The 18203-nt window shown below is 47.4% G+C and overlaps 1 protein-coding gene across 1 annotated transcript in view; it reads right to left on the bottom strand.

Moving 5' to 3' along the window:
- Positions 1–18203, bottom strand: part of DLGAP3 (DLG associated protein 3) — a 55166-nt gene that overhangs the window by 20545 nt on the left and 16418 nt on the right. Inside the window, exons 2-5 of the mRNA XM_037149847.2 lie at positions 14758–14840; positions 12138–13295; positions 7813–8018; positions 7437–7509 (exon numbers count right to left, since the gene is read on the bottom strand). Of these exons, the coding sequence (XP_037005742.1) occupies positions 7437–7509; positions 7813–8018; positions 12138–13244 (1386 nt within the window). The 5' untranslated portion in view covers positions 13245–13295; positions 14758–14840. The remainder of the gene's footprint in view (positions 1–7436; positions 7510–7812; positions 8019–12137; positions 13296–14757; positions 14841–18203) is intronic.

Raw genomic sequence — 18203 nt, 5'->3', positions numbered from 1 at the left:
GTTATTTTATATGCATAGCTGAGCTCACAAGAAAGCAAGATAAGTCCCCAGAGGACAAAAGCAAAGAAGAGCTGGGAAATCAGAATATTAACTGTGTGAGCCAATGCTTCCAACAGCCCAGTGGGGGCACAAGGTGAGGGGAGGGGCTCCTGGACTCAGTAACCAAAGGGCTTAGGTTTTAACACTCACTTGGGGGGCTGTAAGGTTTTGTGCCCACACAAAACATAGTATTGGAATGAGAACTTGTATAAAAGTAGGAAAGGGGAAACCTTTGGTGAAAACGTAGACTAGGGAAAAAAATGTTATTTGACAGATTGATGATAAGAAAGCTATAGGCTAGGCACTGTGGGGAATAAAAAGAGAACAAATCCTCTAGGAATTTGTACCTACAAGCGAATCTTCACACAGACACAGGATTCTGTGTCTGCATGGGCCTGCATGGTCCCAGACCAAGCATAGTCTAATAGTAGTGACTGCAAAATATTTCCTGCAAACGTACTCCTAACCCAGGCTGCCCACGATTCTCACAGATAAAGCTCCATCGAAGAGCAGCTCATTTTAAAATGACAGATAGACAATCTCTGACATGGCCCCTAATGATTTCAAACTCCTGGCATTCACACCTTTGTGCAATCCACTCCCACTGAGTGTGGACTTATCGGTCCACTCCCAATTAATGGAATATGGCCGATACAATGGACTGTCACTTCTGATATTTGGTGACCAAGAGGCTGTGGCTTTCATGTTGTATATCCACTTTTACTCTCTCTCAGAGCCTTTGCTCTGAGGGAAGTAGGCTGTTATGTTTGAGGAGCCCTATGGGAAGTCTCACATGTCAAGAAACTGATGCCTCTGGCCAACAGCCAGCAAGGATCTGAGGCCTGTGGGCGGCCCTGTGAGTGAGCAGGGAAGCAGAGCTTCCTCCAGGCAAGCCCGGAGAGGACTGCAGCCCTGGCTGACACCTTGACTGAAGTCTTGTGAGACTCTGGTCCAGGTGGCGCCCAGCTATGTTGTGCTCAGATTTCTGACCCACAGAAACTGTGCGATAATAACTATTTGTCATTCTAAGACACTCTGTTTGGGGTAATTTATTCTGTAGCAATATATAACCAATACAAACTATGACATAAACCAGAACTAAACTGTTATGGAGTTAAGCCACTGAGAATTTAAGGTTCACCTGTAACAGCAGCTAGTGTTACCTTAGCTAAAACAGATTAGCTTTCAAACAAGTGTGTTTAAAATTTCTAAAATTTTAAAGATAAAACTGAAAGTATAAGGAGAGAATAAAAGCTTTTTAAAAGACTACAAAGATTTGAAAAGGCACAAAATCAGATTTCTAGAAATGAAAAGAAAAAAGGTCAGTGAAGTTAAAAACACAATCAGTTAAATTGTAGATGAGACACAGTTGAAGAAAAAAATTGGTGAACCAGTAGGCATGTCTGAGAAACTAACCAGAAGGGAGCAGTGAGACAAAGCGATGGAAAACATGGAGGAGAGGTTAAGACACATGCACAAAAGAATAAGAAGGTCCTACATACAACTAATAGGAGCTTCAGAGGGGAGACTAGATAGAGTGTGGAAGGGGCAATACTTGAAAACATTATGATGGGAAATTTCTATACTGCCAACTTCAGGCATGACAAAGGAGGACACGAAATCCTATTTCACCAAGACAACTATGAAACTGGACAAAACTGTCAAAAGCAACCATATCATCACTCTGAAAATCAACCAAAAACATTGATTAATGAAAACTACTGGACTTTGGGTAAGAACAACATGAGTCTGTGGTATTTTTGCCTGGGGCTGCTCTCATTACCTGAGCTCCCAATAGTTCAAAACAGGTAAGGCAGGCTGTGAAAACCAGCTGCTTCACTGCCGATGGTAAAGGGCCTCACTTATGCCATGGCTGGTGTGGCTCAGTGGATTGAGTGCTGGCCTGAGAACCAAAAGGCCACCGGTTCAATTCCTAGTCAGGGCACATGCCTGGACTGTAGGCCAGATCCCCAGTAGGAACACATGAGAGGCAACCACACAGTGATGTTTCTCTCCCTCTCTTTCTCCCTCCATCCCCCTCTATCTAAAAATAAATAAATATAATCTTTAAAAAGGGGGGGCTCACTTATTTAGAGTATCATTAGTTAGAGTGTCAAGAACAGGAAGAGCCTGCAGCACTCAGAGGCTGAGATTTTGGCACTGTTTGGGGGAAAGCTATGGATTGGCAAACTAAACAAGGATTGAATGGGGGAGTTCCTGGGGAGTGAGATAGCCATAGGCAGTTTTTTAAGCGCTCCACATATCCTGAGTTAACTAGAGGCTGGGTGCATGCACAAGAGAAGCCAGAGAGGCCCTGAGCCAATGAAGTCTGTGTACATGTATAGAGGAAACACAAGGGAGCCTGGTGAAAAGTAAAAGCTAGAGCAGACCTGAAAACACCCGAAGGCTGTACTCCCTAGCCCACATATAGAAGCATAAACACAGAGGAAAAAGTCCTACTGACTTGTGGATTTTGAACATGACCTCTCACCAATCTTTGGCTGAACAGTAAGCCATGCAAACATAACAGCAACCCCTAGAAAACCAGGCTTAAAAATAAAAATGAGAGTTTGCATTTGGCAGGAAAATTGAATTTTACAGATATAGCCCTGAGTGTAACAAATAAACAAAACAATAGCAACCCTCAAGAGATAAAGTAAAAATCCAGAGTTGCTACAATATATTAGCTAAAAATATTCAGTATTCAACAAAAAATTATGATATAGTCAAATAAATAAGAAAATGCAAATATTCCCAAATGTCTGATTTACCAAAGACTACAAAGCAGTTAATATAAACATGTTCAAAAAAGTAAAGAAAATCATGTTTGAAGATTTAAAGACAAGCATTGCAACAATGACTTGCTGAATAGAAAATCATAACAAAAAGATATAAATTATAGTTTTTAAAAAAGAACCAAATGAAAATTCAGATACTGAAAAGTACAATAACTGAAATAAAACAATTCACTAGAAGGGCTCAGAAAAAGAAATGACTAGTAAACTTGAAGCTAGATCAGTACAAATTATCCAATCTGAAGAATGGAAGGAAAAAGACTAGAAATGAACAGAACCTCAGAACCTATGGGACAACATCGAGTATACCAGTATATGTGTAATGGGAATTTCAGGTGAGAGAAAGGGGAAGGAAAAATATTTGAAGAAATAATGGCCCAAAACTTTCCAAATTTGATGAAAAACACTAATCTACAAATAAAGAGGCTCAATGAACCCAAGCGGATTAAACATAAAGAGATCTACATCCAGACACATTACAGTCAAAATGTCTCAAGTTAAAGCAAGAGAATAAACAATCCATCACATACAGAAAAACAACAATACAATTAACAACTGGCTTTTTATCAGAAACAATGACCTCTAAAGGCACTGGAATCATACAAAGGGCTGACAAAAAAGTGTCAACCAGAAATTCTATATCCAGCAGACTGTCTTTCAAAAATGAAATAACAATAGCCCTGGCTGGTGTGGCTCAGTGGATTGAGCCTGGGCCTGTGAACTAAAAGGTCATGGGTTCAATTCCCAGTCAGGGCACATGGGTTGTGAGCCAGGTCCCCAGTTGGGGGCATATGAGAGGCAACCATTCAGTGTTTTTCTCTCTCTCTTTCTCCATCCCTTCCCTTCTCTCTAAAAAAAATATTTTAAAATTGTTTAAATAATTAAAAAATGAAGTATAAACACATTTTTCAAATAAATATAGACTCAAGAATTTATTGGCAGATCTACATTAAAAGAAATACCAGTGGAAGTTCTTCCAGACTAAATGGAAGCTACACCCAATGGGCAACTCAAAATCCCAGGAAGAAATGAAAAGCACCAGAAATGGTATATATGTGAATAAACATGAAAGACTCCATAAATATATTTTTCTCACTTCTTTAAAAGAAATAAGGTTGTAGAAGGCAATTTACAATTTACAATGTCATCATTGGTGCAAACAATATTTGCAAGTAATAATGCAAATATTTGTTTGCAATAATTGCAAGTATTGGTTTACAACAATTGCTGGGTTTCTAATATATATAAAATAATGTATGTAATAATAACAACACAAAGAGAGAAGAAGAAGATATGTTGGAACAGTGTTTCTATATTTTACCAGAATTAATTAGATTTTAATGAGTTAAGATACACATTGTAATCCCCAGCACAACTACCTAACAACCTGATTAATATTGTAAAAGGAATTAACAATAAAGAAATTAAAATGTTACACTAAAAGTATTTTTTATTTAATGCCAAAGAATGCAATTACACTACGCAATTCACTTACATCCATAAGCACATTAAATGTGAATGGACAAGATTTGCCTATTGAAAAGGCAGGGACTGTGACACTGAATATAACAGCAAGTAGGCTGCAAGTAAAAGCATGGAGAAAGATATACCAGCAAACAGTAACCATGAGAAAATTTTCCAGATTTGATGAAAGATGTGAATCCTCAGACTCAGGGAACATACATACACACATCATAAGGAACTTCAGAATACCAAAATCAAAGACAAGATTTCAACAGCAATCAGAGAAAAATAAACATTACCTACAAAGGTAATTTTATGAATAGCAGACTTCTCAACAGCAACAATGGAAGACAGTTGACAAAAAAATACCCTCAAAACACTGAGAGAAAAATTAATGTAGATCTAGAATATATCAAACTAGAATATGTTTAGTTTAGTACTTAATATTCACTCACAAATTATAAAGGAAGGAGTGAAGTGTGAGAAGATACAGTGGTGGGAGGTAAAGAGGTAAGTATATATAGTCAAGCAGCTAGTATAACAATGACAATAAAGACTCATTTCGAGTGGTGAAAATAAGGCGGATCTAAAAGGCTGAGCAAGTAAGCAGCATAGGGGAATTTTGAGGAGATCAAAATTAAAGTGTACTAAGGTTTTTCCATTGTTCAGGAGAAGGGTAGAAGAAATTGTCCACTTTAGACTTTGTTAACTCAAATATGCACATTAAAATTATAAGAGTAACCACAAAGAATGAAAACAGAATAATAACTGCCAAGCCAGCATGCCATTTGGTGGGGAGAAAAAAATGAAAAAAACTCAACTGACCCAAAAGAAGGCAGCAAAGAAGTAAAGAAGCATCATGCAAAAGGTGGGACATATGAAAGGCACAAGATACGATGACAGAAAGAAATCTAAGTATATCTGTACATCACAATAACTATAAATGTACTAAACTCTCAAACAATTGTTGGAATGCATATTTAAAAATCTAGCTATAAACTATTTACAAAAGATATACATAAAACCTAAGGAGACAAAATTCTTTTGAAAGATGGAAAAAGATGTTCTGGGGAAATACTAAACCAGAGCATAGACTTGGGAGCACAAAATATCACTGTAGATAACAGAATGACATCTCCAGTGTGTTACACCTGCTTCCTCTTCTGTAAAGCAAAGGTGACAAGCTACACCTCTGAGGAGAAATATGTAATGTGTTCACAACGTGCTAAGAAGAAGAAAACAGAGAAGAGGAATAGGGAATGCTTGGACAGGGGAGGACTAAAATTTACATTTTACAATATTGGGGGAAAGATTGGAAAGAACTGAAGGAGCGATCCATGGGAGTGTCTGGGAAGGAGCGGTCCAGGCAGAGGAGCCACAAATGCAAAGGCCCAAGGCTGGAGCACAGCTGTGGTGTCCCTGGGGCAGCAAGGGGGCCAGCATGGCTGGCGTGGGTGATGGGAGGGAACAGTGTGAGGAGAGGAACTCGGGCAGCAAGAGCCAGACTATGCAGGGTCTTATATGTCACAGTAAAGCCCTTGACTTTTCCTCTAAGTAAGCAGAGGGCTTTGAGCAAATATAATTCTACTTTTAAATAGTCACTCTGACTATACAGAGAGAATGAAGTGAACAAGGGCAAGTGCTGGAGACCAAACAGGACTTGCTGAAGTATTGGATGTGGGATGGGAGAGAGACAAGGAAGCCAAGACTGACACAAGCTCTTAGACCAGAGCTCCTTGAAGGATAAAGTTGCCATTACCTGATATGGAGAGACATTGATGGAGCAGGGAATTTGCGGGGAAAGGGTATCAGCAGTTTAGTTTTAGACATCCTAAGTTTGAGGTGTCTACTAAACATCTAAGTGACATTCACCATTACATAAGTATGCCTGGCATTTATGGGAGAGTTTGGGCCAGAAATATACATTTGGGATTCATCAGGCTCTCAAAATTATCAAAGTCATGAGCCTGGATGAAATGAGCTCACCAAAGAAGTAAGTGTGGACAGAAGTCCAGGGAACCAGGCCCTGAAAGATGCCAATGCTCAGATCCTGGAGAGTTGCAGGCACAGACAGACAATAGCCAGAGACAGAATCTGGAAGAACCTAAAAGGGATGGCCCTCAAAGCCAACTGAGCAAGGTGTTTCAGGAAGGAAAGTTTCACCACCTGTGTTAGGTGTTGCCGATGGGTCAGGTAAAACAAGAACCGTGTATGAACTAGTAGGCTTATCTGATGTGAAAGTCAGCTCTGCCGATCAAATTCCCTGACTCAGGAAATGTAACAGAGAAATGCTGAGAGGCTGCGGCAGCAAACAGTAGGAGCCAATGCAGACAGCCTTTTGCATGGGTTTTTGCATCGTTTCCCCCCACCTCCTCCCCTGCCCGCAAACAGTAAAAATAGCCAACCTTTATGGACTGCTGGCTATGTGCCAAGAACACTATTATGAAGCCTATTTTTAAATAGGAAAAGTGGGGCTCAAAAAGTCAAGTAACTTGCCCCTGGTCACTCAGCTGGTAAGTAGCTGAGCTGGAATTCAAACCCATCTCATGCATTTAATTACTAAACTGCCTGCTTCCCTTTGGTTAAGGGAAAGTCTACACTTAGACATGAAACTCACAATGGTAAAGTACAAATTTGGGACCAGGTACCTTGTGTTTGCATACCTTTTCTCACTGAACGATCAAAAACCCCCGTGAGATAAACGCCACTACCATTGCCATTTTGAAGATGGGAAAAAAGAGGCATTGAGAGATGTCTTGCTGGTGGTCCCACAGGTGCAGGTGGTGGGGAAAGAACTCAGGCACGGATCATCTGAGACTGAAGCTCTGCCTGCCCCATCTGTGCAGCCAGTCCTGCCTTTTGTATCGGGAGGGCCAGGAGCAATCAGGCCAGGACAGGCTGGGGAACCTAAGGTTGCCCTTATAGACTCATCACTTCAAGGACACTTGGTTTTTAAGGATGCAACTCTGAGATCCCAATCCAAATCAGGCCCAGGAGTCCCAAGGCAGGCTTTCCAGCTCCCCAGAATCGGACCTGCGCTCCCTGCCTGGCCAGACCTCTGATTTTAAGGCCTAGGCCAAGCACCAGACGGAATCCCCTTCCCGCCCTTTCCTTCAGGCATGCTGGGCCTCTCCCTACCTGTCCGGTGGTGAGGGACCGGCTGTAGCCAGGGATGGAGCTCCGGGGATGGATCCGGGGTGGCACACAGCAGCTGGGAAAGGTCAAAATGCAGATTCAGAATGGGGGTCAGTGAGGAGCCAGGGGATGGGAATGAGAGCACCAGGGCCCCTGAGCAGGTCCTATTGCTCAGGAACCCCCAGACAGAGATGCCACAGGGGACTCCTGGGTAAAGGGACTCTCCCGAAGAGGCACTCAGAGGCCATCCCAACTCCCCAGTTAAACCTTAAGCAGGGAGCAGACTGGTACTCACTCTACACACATCTTCTGTAGCGACCCAGTATCTGCTTCCCACTCCCTCTGCACCCCGACCCCACCAGGCCTTCCCAGTCCTTACTTGATCCGGGCCTGGTCCACACTGGAGGAGCGGCGGGAAGTGAAGCGCCGAGCCACCGCTTTGGGAGATGTCTTGGGGCTGCCATCCGAGTCTCCACTCTCCTCATCCCCCATGGCTTTGATGTAGCTGCCGCTCCGCATCCTGCGGCAGGGGATCTCCCCATCCTTGCCCCCAGTTGGGTAACCCCCCCAATCATCTTGCGGCACCTGCAGGGACAGGGGCCTCTGTCTCTTAGACACATCCCTGCTGAATCTACAGGCCAGGACCCACTTCGCCCACTGCCAGTAAGAGGTGCTCTACCCCAACCTGGGCTGGCCACACTCAGTTGCCTACAGGCTCAGAGCAGGAGGCACGTCTGGGGCCACCCCCTCCCTTATGGGAGATGCCTCACCATCCTGCAGGAACCTTTTGCCACTCAGTTCAGGGCCGCCTAGAGAGTCTGGGTGGGCAGTGACATGCTAGGTGCCAAAAGGTTGAAGATCAGAGGCCAAAGTGACCTGTCAACCCACCCCCAGCAGTGAAGTATAATCACCCAACCTCAGTCACCTGTCACTTTTCTTTATCCTTCATCCTCATAACCTGCTTCTATCCCCAAACCTCCATCTCTCCTGCCTTTCTGCTGTGAGGAGCCACAGAGGGTTTTAAGCAGGTTGGTGTCTCAGAAAGAGCATCCCAACAGTCCGAACAGTGGATGGATTGTGGAGGACCAGGAGGAAGGCAAGGCTCAAGTGGCAGGAGAGAAACCAATTAGGAGGCTGATGCTGTTATCCAGGCAAAAGATGATGAGGCCTAAATTAAGACACTGACAATGAGGAGGAAGAGAAGATGGAAATGCGAGGTGTTAAGGAGCATCAGTGAGCCTGATTAGATGTGGGGGTTGAGGGGGCGGGGAGAGTGGAGGATGACTGGGAAGCTGCTGGCTGAGGACCTGGGGGATGGTGCTGTCGCTCTCTGAGCTACAAGATTCCAAGGAAACAGGTTTGGGGGGTGGTGGTGAGCTCAGGGTTGAGCATCTTCAGTTTGGCAGAGGACTGTCGAGCAGGTGGTTAGATGCCTGGTTCTGCAGTTCAGTGGAGAGATCTGGGCTGGAGGCAGACATGTGGGAGTCATGGGTGGCAGCTGAATCCATAGGACTGAATGAAAGCCCAGGGGGGAAAAAAGAAAGAGATGGGGAGGGATCTACTGACATTTAAAAAGGGACTGCAAAGAAAGGAAGAGGAGCCTATAAGGTCACCTGAGAAGGAGTGGGCCGAGGGGTAGGAGGGAAGTCGGGAGAATGACATGTCATGGAAACAGGAGACATTTCAAGAATAAAAGGAGTTGATAATGTCAAATGTCAAGTGCATTCAGAGTTTAGTAATTCAAGCTCAGGAGTTAGACAGATCTATGTTCAAATTCTGGCTCCATCATTTGCTAACGAGGTGAACTTGAGCAAAACTGATTAATCCCCAAGCTTCAGTTTCCTCATCTGTGAATTGGTAATGATAATTATGCCTACACCCCAGGGTTGGTGGGAAGGACAAATGTGCCAATATAGAGTGCCAGCACATAGTAAGTGCTCAATAAATGCTATTATTAGTATTGGCTTTGAAGGGTACCTTTCAAGGCAGGCTCTCAAGAGGCCACTGCCAGGACATTTTAGAGGACAGGGTGTAGAAGTCAGACTGTAGTAAAGGGGAGAGAGAAAGGAAGGGAAGAAGTGGGGTCTCTCATCTAAGAACTTGATTATGAAGGGAAGATAGAACATGGAAGGGAGAATGGGTTTGAGAAAAGTTTTTTTTTTCCAGGATGAGAGACTGGAGCATGTTTGCAGGGTGAGGAAGAGAGCCAGTAAAAATAGTCTTCAGATGGGGGGGAGAAGTACAGACAGTTCTGGGGTAGAGAGGACCTGGAGAGGTGGGTTGAAGCCCTGCTAGAGGCATCAGCCTGAGGTTGGTGGTCCCAGCATCTCCTGAGCCAAGAAGGAGGGGGATGGGGGTGGCCGGGGCTCTACATGAGTCTATCAGTGGGCTGAGGGAAAAGTGAGGGAGCCCAGGATGGTCACTTTACACTGTAAATGAAGGTGGCAGGAGAGGGGGCTGGGGTAGGGAGGGAAGATTTAAAATTTAAAACATGTTATTTTTTTTAAAAAAGTTAAATTGGGCTGGAACTGGAGGTCTGAGAGGGTCAGGGGTCAGGAGAAAGAGACCCTGGGGATGAGACTAGATGAGGGGACAGAGATGAGTGTGTACACAGGGACCCAGGGATGGGATGCGGTGCCCTGAAGGAACCCACAGGGAGGGAGAGCTGGGGTCCAGTGAGAGGTGCAGTCTCCATAAAAGGTTTGGGGACCAACGACACCTCGTCTGATGGGGTCAGCTTCCCTTGCTTTTGTGCCAGGGGGCACCAGGCTGTCTGGAAGGTCCCTACAGCCCCTTGTTCTCCCCCAAATGGGTTCAGACCTCCCAGGCTTAACATGCCCTAGAACCCCAGATTCTGATGGATGAGTCCCCTTTCCAGAACTGCACAAAGAGGAGCCACAGGCAGGTGGAGAGAGGCAGGCTAGCAGATGGGACAGCCAGAGCATGCTCTACCACACTGCAGGCTTCCCGCTCCGTAGCCACTGCGGAGCTCCTGGCTGCTCTGCAGGACACTGTGAGATGCATATTAACAAAGAAGCCCCCAGGGAGGTCAGGGCAGCCCTGGAGTAGCAGCAGGAAGCAGCGGAGTGGCAGTGAGGCTCCAGAAATGACGAGGGCTCAGTTATGGGAGAAGGGTCAGTATTCCGGCCTCAGCCATTTCTGTTGGACCCTTCAATTGCCAGCTTAGACAACCTCTGTATCCAGGGAGGGGACAATCCAAGGCCAACCCAGAAGTCCTGAATCCTAGCGGTCCCTAACCTCCCCTTCTGCCTCCTACCCCTCCCTGCTTCCACTGTCACCCACCTGTTCCCTTGAGCTTTCCTGAGTTCCCCACCAGGACAGCCCTCATGTGTGAATGACTTGCCAGTAAAACCAGTGACACCCAAGAAACACACGCAAACTCAATCCCCACTCATTTGAACAAACTGTGGCTCCTTCCTGGTGCTCTAATCCTTAATCCACTTCCTGGTGCTCTTAATACTTAATCCACGTCTGCGCTAAGATCCCATTCACGGGACATTCTTCCCAGAAGTTGCTCTGGCAACTCCAGGGTAGGTGAGATGCCTCCTGTCTGCCCCCTGAGAGCCATGGTGCCCACCACTCTCTCCTGTCCCAGCCTTATCACGCTGAATTCTATCTGCTTCTTTACCTGTCCCACCTCTAAGTTGAGCTCCTCAGAAGCAGCATCTGTGTCTGCATCTTTGGGTCCACAGCACCCAGGAAATATTCACTGAATGAACAACTGTGGATTAACTATGCAGAATATGAGTTTGGGGAATAACCCTAAGTCTCCTGGACTTCTAGAATTTGTATTGAGTTGTCCTCCTAAAACAATGAGAGGGCCCAAGAAAACATCTCAGGGGGTATGGGGGGGGTGCCTGAGGCAGAGAAGAGGAAGATTAATGGTGAGTGAGCCCCTGAGCCCATCTCAGTAAGAAGGTGAAGCGTGCACAGGTGGGATGGATGAAGGAAGGCTCCCGAAGGAGTCAGAGCTTCTAGCCTCTTCTGCAGAGACCATGGACATTGTGAGGCAGGATGGGGAGAGCATGCCAGGTATCAGCTGCACCATCCAATCCCAGGAGGCCTTGCTCAGACTTCAGCGTGACCCCCCCAGCCTAGGAAAACCCAGGGGGCAGGCTCCAGGGCTCTTCCACAACCCCATAGGTGTCCTACCACAGGCACCCAGGATGACAAACCTCAGCAGAGGCACGCTCTGGAACTGACCCTCATATTCAAACAATAGATGGACCACCCAGATTTAAGAAGAAGAGAGGTCTGAAGAAGGCCTGGGGGCAGGGGCGGGGCAGGAGAGCTGCTTTCCAACTGCTGAGCCCCAGTCTCAAGGGAAGCTACAGCCAGTGAGTACCACGCTGTCCTGTCCACAGCCCACCTTCAACACCATTCTGCCTCCACCCTCACAGGGCAGAGGCCAGCACAGCTTGTCCAAAAAAGCCAGTTAAGGGGACATTTTCCTGGCACTGAAACCCAGCATCAGAATAGGAGAGCACTTTCACTGCACAAGTGGGGAAACTGAGGCCCCATAGGGGGCTCAAGGTCTTACAGAACAAAGCAGGGCACAGCTGCCCTGCATCCACACCCTCTATCATGGCGGCAGCTGAATCCCATCTGACCCTTCCCATGGCTTGCCGGTGACCACACCATGGGGGCTGACAACCCTGTTCCCCACCCCCACCAAAGCCTCACCTGCAGATAGTGATAAGTCCTGGTTTTGGCCTTGGCCTCTGGACCCAGGAGCCCCTTGCCTGGCCCTGGCCCTGGGTATCCATCCCGGCCCTGGCCGACCATCATGGTATGCCAGGCACTTCTCTTGACCGATTGTCCATCCAGAGACATGGACATTCCAGTGCAAGCAAGACAGCGGCCTTCTGACCCACCCGAGCGCCCCTTGAAGCTCAAGTCCCGGTAGGACCCATCTGGAGCCTCCAAGCAGAAGGGGCCACCTGGCTCCCCAGGAGGCCGCCCACCCGCCAGGAAGCCACTATCACTGTCCAAGTTGTCATCTGAGCTCCACCAGCCTGCAGCCTTGGCAGGGTGCCGCCCATCCCCCTTGCGGTCCTTGCTCTTGCTCCTCTTGCCATGCCGGGACTGGTGGTGGTGGTGGTGGTGATGGTGATGGTGGTGGTGGGAAGTGTGGGGGCCTCCAGAGCCTGGGCCAGGGTAGCTGTCTCCCCCAGAACCACCTCTTCCATCAGCCTTGGGCCCATTATAGTCCCGCTTTCCCGGGGCCTCCAGAGAGTGGGACTTGGCAAAGAGCTTCTGCACGGAGTGAACCAGATGCCGGATGCGGCTGGGGCTCTCGCTGCGGGCCTCGGGGGCAGAGCCCGACCCCTGCCCAGGCCCAGGCCCGGGGCCTGCTGGACCTCGCTGGTATGGTAGTGTGTGGAAGCCGTCCTGCTGAACTGGCAACTGCTTTTCAAACTGGTCCAGGAGTGTGGGAGGCAGGCGGGGGGCACCCTTGCCCTGCGGGTGGCCCACACAGTCTTCACAGGTGTCGAAAGGGCCCTGGCCGGGGTACATCCTGGGGAAGGTGCTGCTACCCCCCCCAACTCCAGTCCCCCCTGGCCCTCCCTCGGGGCCCACCGATGGCCCCTCACTCAGGCTCAGGGGCCCTTCGGGAGAAAGGTGTCCCAGGCCACCTCTCGGGGCACAGAAGCGGGGCTCGGTGGAGAAGGCCTCCCCGGAGCCCAGCAGGTACGGGGCCCTGGCAGCTGGGCCCACGTCCATATGCTGCTGGTCAGCAAAGCGGGCTGGGCGGGGATGGCTGCCTCGGTCGCCATGGTAACCCCTCATGGCCTCAGCAAGGGCTCTTCATAGTGTTGGGGGCCAGGCCCCAGGAACCTCCTGGGGAAACAGGGAGAAAAGGGATTCAGATTGAACAACAGGCCACTTTACTTAAAACTACCTTTTATTAGGTATTCTGGTATCCTTTTGGGTAACGCCTATCAATTTATGGTGATTAATTGTACTGTCTTTCCACCAATGGGCTTGAAGTCCTTAAAAGAGTCATACTAGACAAAGACACTCACAAGGGCACAAAATAATACCATCATTCATCAAGTGCTGCAAATCTGATACTGATTCACAAGAGGAAATGCCCTCAGCCAAATGAGTTTTTTAAATCCCAGGGTTATCAAAAATAAATGCATACCCAAAGTGATGTACAACCTATTCAGAGAAACCAGTCATTAGGTGAACTGGCTTTTAACAAGCTGACTTTAGGCAAATTGATCCAGAGCCACACCTCTGACCCATCCCTACCCTCTTGCACTGCAGTGAAGAGCCAGGCCTCGGGGTCACAGCTCCCAGCAGCAATAACCAAAGGAACACTGACCCAAGTCTATATATCCAACTTGATTATGCAGGAAAAACCCTCCCCTTCCCTCCACACCCTGTCCCTTCCATCTAGCTGAAAGTTCATTCTCCCCCGCCCCCCACCAGGACTGAGGTAGGAGGCAATAACCTGCTATCATTCCTTTCCTCTTCCAGGTTTCAATTATTCTCCAAGGAAATGTCCCCTTTTGCCTTTCACCCCCACCTGCCATCTCCATTCCACTAGAGGGGAATCATGAAGGGAGGGGGAATCATGAAGGGAGGGGGAATCATAAATGGGAGGAATGTACAAGGCAGCATCTGAATCCTAAACTGGGACTAGAACCCAGGAGACCCCCCTCCCAGGAACAATGGGCTTGCAGGACAGAGAGGTGATGGAGAGAAAACGCTGGAAGCAATGCCCCTGGCCCCCATCCCAGGCTTGCCAAGGCTACAGGACAGAGAGGTCAGCTCTCAGCAAGAACTGCCTCCAATCAGGACTCCAGAGCTGCCAGGACAGGAGCTGTGGCAGGAGGGGGTGACAGCAGGAGGAACAGGGACTGAGATGCTGGCAGACGGCGCCCTCCCTCATCCCAGACCAGACTCCTGGGCCATCTGCTGACTAGGAGGGGATAACAGCCTCAAAGACTCCAGACAGCAGCGCCTTCAAGACTCATCCTCCCTTGCTCCCCACCACCATCTCCCAATACCCACCATGTTTTAGGCTTCCTCCAGATCCTACTCACAGCCCATCTCCTGTTTCTCAAGCACTTGCTATGTGTACCAGGTACTGCGCATAACTAATATTCTCTAATCCCACTGAAATCCTGTGTGTAGATATTATTCCCATTTACCCATGAGAAAAATGAGCTCAGAAAGCGCAGTCGCAAAGCCAATAAGTGGATGAGTCACTTTAAATCGAGATTCAAACCCAAGCTACTCTGATTTTAGAACCTCAATCTAATCCCATTTCCCAGACTCTCCTACCACTCACCATCCTGGGCGTCCCATCCTTGCTATCAGGATCGCCACCACCAGGCAGAATCCAAACTTCAGAAGGCTCAGGACCACTGGCTCCTGATGGAAAAGAAAAGGATGGCGAAGAGAGCAAAGGGGAAAGATCCTCCCAGAGTCCTCAGAGAACGGGCCCCTGGCCTTGACCAGTTCCCTTCCCAACCCCCTAAACCAGGATTGACTGTATCCCCCCTGATGCAGAGCCTTTGGTCCACCAGGGAAATGAGTTTGGGCTTTCATTATGCAAATACATGGAAATGAGCTTACAGGTTGGACTACCTCCAACTGCAGGTGTCTTAGAGATCTGTCCATGGTGCTGAGCCACTGTATTTTCATTGCCCTCAAATATGATTCCACCCCACAAAAATTTGTTCAGCAGCTACCATAAACAAGACTCTGCATGAGAAGTGTATAGAGGTGCTATAAGTGTGATCCCCGTCATTGAGGGGCTTATAGTCTAACAGGGAACAACCTCTTACATAACAGGGTTATTTTTGGTCCCTGTATTTTTACACAAACTGGTCCCTCCTCCTAGAATCTCCTTTCATCCACCTCCCTCCCCCAACCTTTTCCCTTTCCCACTTGCTCATATTAAGCCCCACCTTCCCTCAAAGACTTTCTGTACTCTTATTCTGGGTTATGCCTCTCTATTGGGCTTTTATAACACCCTGGGTTCCCCATGAAAGTAGCTATCATACTGCATTGAAATTGTCTGCTTCAATTTCTGTCTCCCCAACTAGAATGTGGTCTTTTGCAGGGTAGGAACCAAATCCTATTTATCCCTGGATCTCCAGCACCTAACTCAGGGATCTGCCCAGAGCGGGTCCTTCACAAATGTTCACTAAGTAGATGATTAAGTGATTGTGCTGGAAAGAGGTACCAAGACATTAGGCTAGTGCAGATGAGAGCAAAACCAGATGCAATACAGGGAAACCGAGGAAGTCTTACCAAAGAAGAGTATGTTTGCGATGGGCACAAGATGGCTGTGTGTTCCACGGGCAAAGGAGGTGGGAGAGACAGAAGTCACAGTGGTGGAGACAGAAGGCACAAAGGCAGGAAAGGTGGGCAAAGAAGGAATTCTGAGGGGTGGGGTAGGAGAGTTCCAGTGGACGTTTAGGGTTTGGCAAAGGCTGTCAAGATGTGGGAGAGAGAGAGTCAGAAAGGAAGACAACTCTAATATTTGCAACAGCCGTGACTGGAAGACTAATGATGCCATTATTAGACACAGGGATATCAGGAAGAAGAGCTAGCTTTGCAGGCATGATTAATAGTAGTGGAAAAGGCACAGTCAGACATCAGGAAGAACTTCCTGACCCCGAGGGATGAGACAGTGGAGAAGATTGTGGAGTCTCCAGTGAATCTTCCATGATGGAGAGGGTGAGACACACCCAACCCCCAGTCCACCCTGTGGCCTGAGCTGGAGAAGCCATTGTTTTTCTTGCCTGGAGGGAAATTGAGTGACTTCAAAGATATCAACTGCCTGGCTCTAGGTGACGATTCTCCTCCATTGCTCAACTCTGGGAAAGCAAAGGTGACTTTAGACCAAGCCAGTATCCAAAAAGCACCTGGCAGCACCTCTCTGCTTCAGAAAGAAGCTTGGTGAACCTGATCCTTCATCCATGGCATGGTCCCCCCCTTCCTGCCCCAGGCAGGACCCATGTCTGAGACTCACAGCATGAAAGGCCACTTTGGCAAAAACCAAGTTTATCTTACTTGCTTTGCTTGTGGTCTCATTGAGCTGGAGCCTCGTGCTGAGCTTCCCAGTGGCGGACATTCCCAGAATCCCCCTCACCCCACTCCTACCCCTCACAGGTGCTGCTGTCAAGGCCCTGAGCCCCCATCAACATCTCATCAAAGGTCAGGCTCTTTAGCATCAATCCACATTCTCCCAGCTCTAGCCTCAGGGGAGATGAGTCCCTGCAATTTCCCCTCTCCAGAAATTCCACCCCCGAACTCCCTTATCCATGTCTGATAGGGCAGCACTGTCTAGTGGAAAAGTCACCAGCTCTGAGACTAGAAGATGTGTGATACTAGCCAAGTGACCTACCCTCTTAAGCCTGATGATACCTGTTCATCTATCTCCCAGCATTTTAAATCTGAAATTATACTATGTATGTGAAACCACTTTATAAACTCTAAAGGATTATACAGTGTAATCCCTATGTGAAAGCCTTTATTTTGGATTTCCAAAGTTTCCAATGTCCAAATAGTGAGCAAGACAATCAAATCCCAATTAGTGGAGGAAGAAAATATCCAACTTATGGATTTACTAAAGAAAAGATTTAATTGATATTGACTTAATTATATAGGCTTTCTCCTTTGTATTATGTTTTACGATCACATTCCTCCTGATGCCATCTCAGTACTAAACATAATTAATAAGAAGGAAAAACAAGAGGAGACTAACAATTTGATTCATCACCAAGTCCTCTGGATTTTGCTTCCTAACAACTGATCTGCCCACTTATTTCCATATCCACCAAATCACTGTTAGCACACTAGTTGAAACTCATTGTCACCCTCCTTTCCCCTTTCCCAGCCTCTCTTGGAACTAGAAGACACATCATTCACTTTTGGCTAGTGACATATACATAAAAATTGGGCAACGGTTTTTAGGGAAGGCTTTAATCTTTGTGATAAAAAGGACTTAGGCTTGCTAATACCATCCTTCTCCCCACCCCACCCCCACCTTTATTCTCAGCTTGAATACAACCATGATGCTGGAGCTAGGGCAGCTGTCTTGCCACCATGAGGGAAAAGCCTAGAGAATTGCAGAAATGCTAGTCTTGGAGCCAGTGAGCCATGGAACTAGCACAAGCAGTCGCCTTCCTCCAGGCTGAAATGTGGTAAGAAATAGACTCTGTATTTAAATCACCGTTGGCCAGATTTTCTGTATTTGCAGCAGAAAGCACTGCTAACTAATCCAACTACCTCAAAAACATCACCTCCTGCCTAGACATCTGCAAAAGCTCTGAACTGCTCCCCCTGCTTCTGTTCTCACCCTAATGCAATCCAAATGGTCATCTGAAAACACAAATCTGATCATGTCGCTTGTCTGCTTAAAACTCTTCATTGGCTTACTGATGTCCTTAAGATAAAACACCTTAACCTGTCCAACAAGGCCTGCAGGGTCTGGCCCTCCCTAGTTTTCCACCTCCTCTCACAACATGCTCCCCTTACTTCCTCTGCTCCAGCCAGGCCAGTCTTTTTGCAGTCCCAGGATCCCTCCCATCACGGGGCCTAACGCCCCTGTCCAGAAAGCTTAGCCCGCCCACCCCTGCCTTGCTAACTCCTACACACCCTTCAGATCTCAGCCCAGTTGTTGCTTTCTGGGGGAAGCTTTCTCTGGCCTCCCTGACTAGGTCAGATCCCCCTGCTGTTTGCTCTCAAGGCACTGTGGACCTGGATAGCTCTTAAATCATTACC

This window comes from Artibeus jamaicensis, unplaced genomic scaffold (assembly GCF_021234435.1).
Source record: "Artibeus jamaicensis isolate MK-2021 breed Jamaican fruit bat unplaced genomic scaffold, CSHL_Jam_final scaffold_847, whole genome shotgun sequence".
Taxonomy (NCBI): domain Eukaryota; kingdom Metazoa; phylum Chordata; class Mammalia; order Chiroptera; family Phyllostomidae; genus Artibeus; species Artibeus jamaicensis.
Note: the sequence above shows the minus strand (reverse complement) of the source record. Positions and strands in the feature narration are given on the sequence as shown.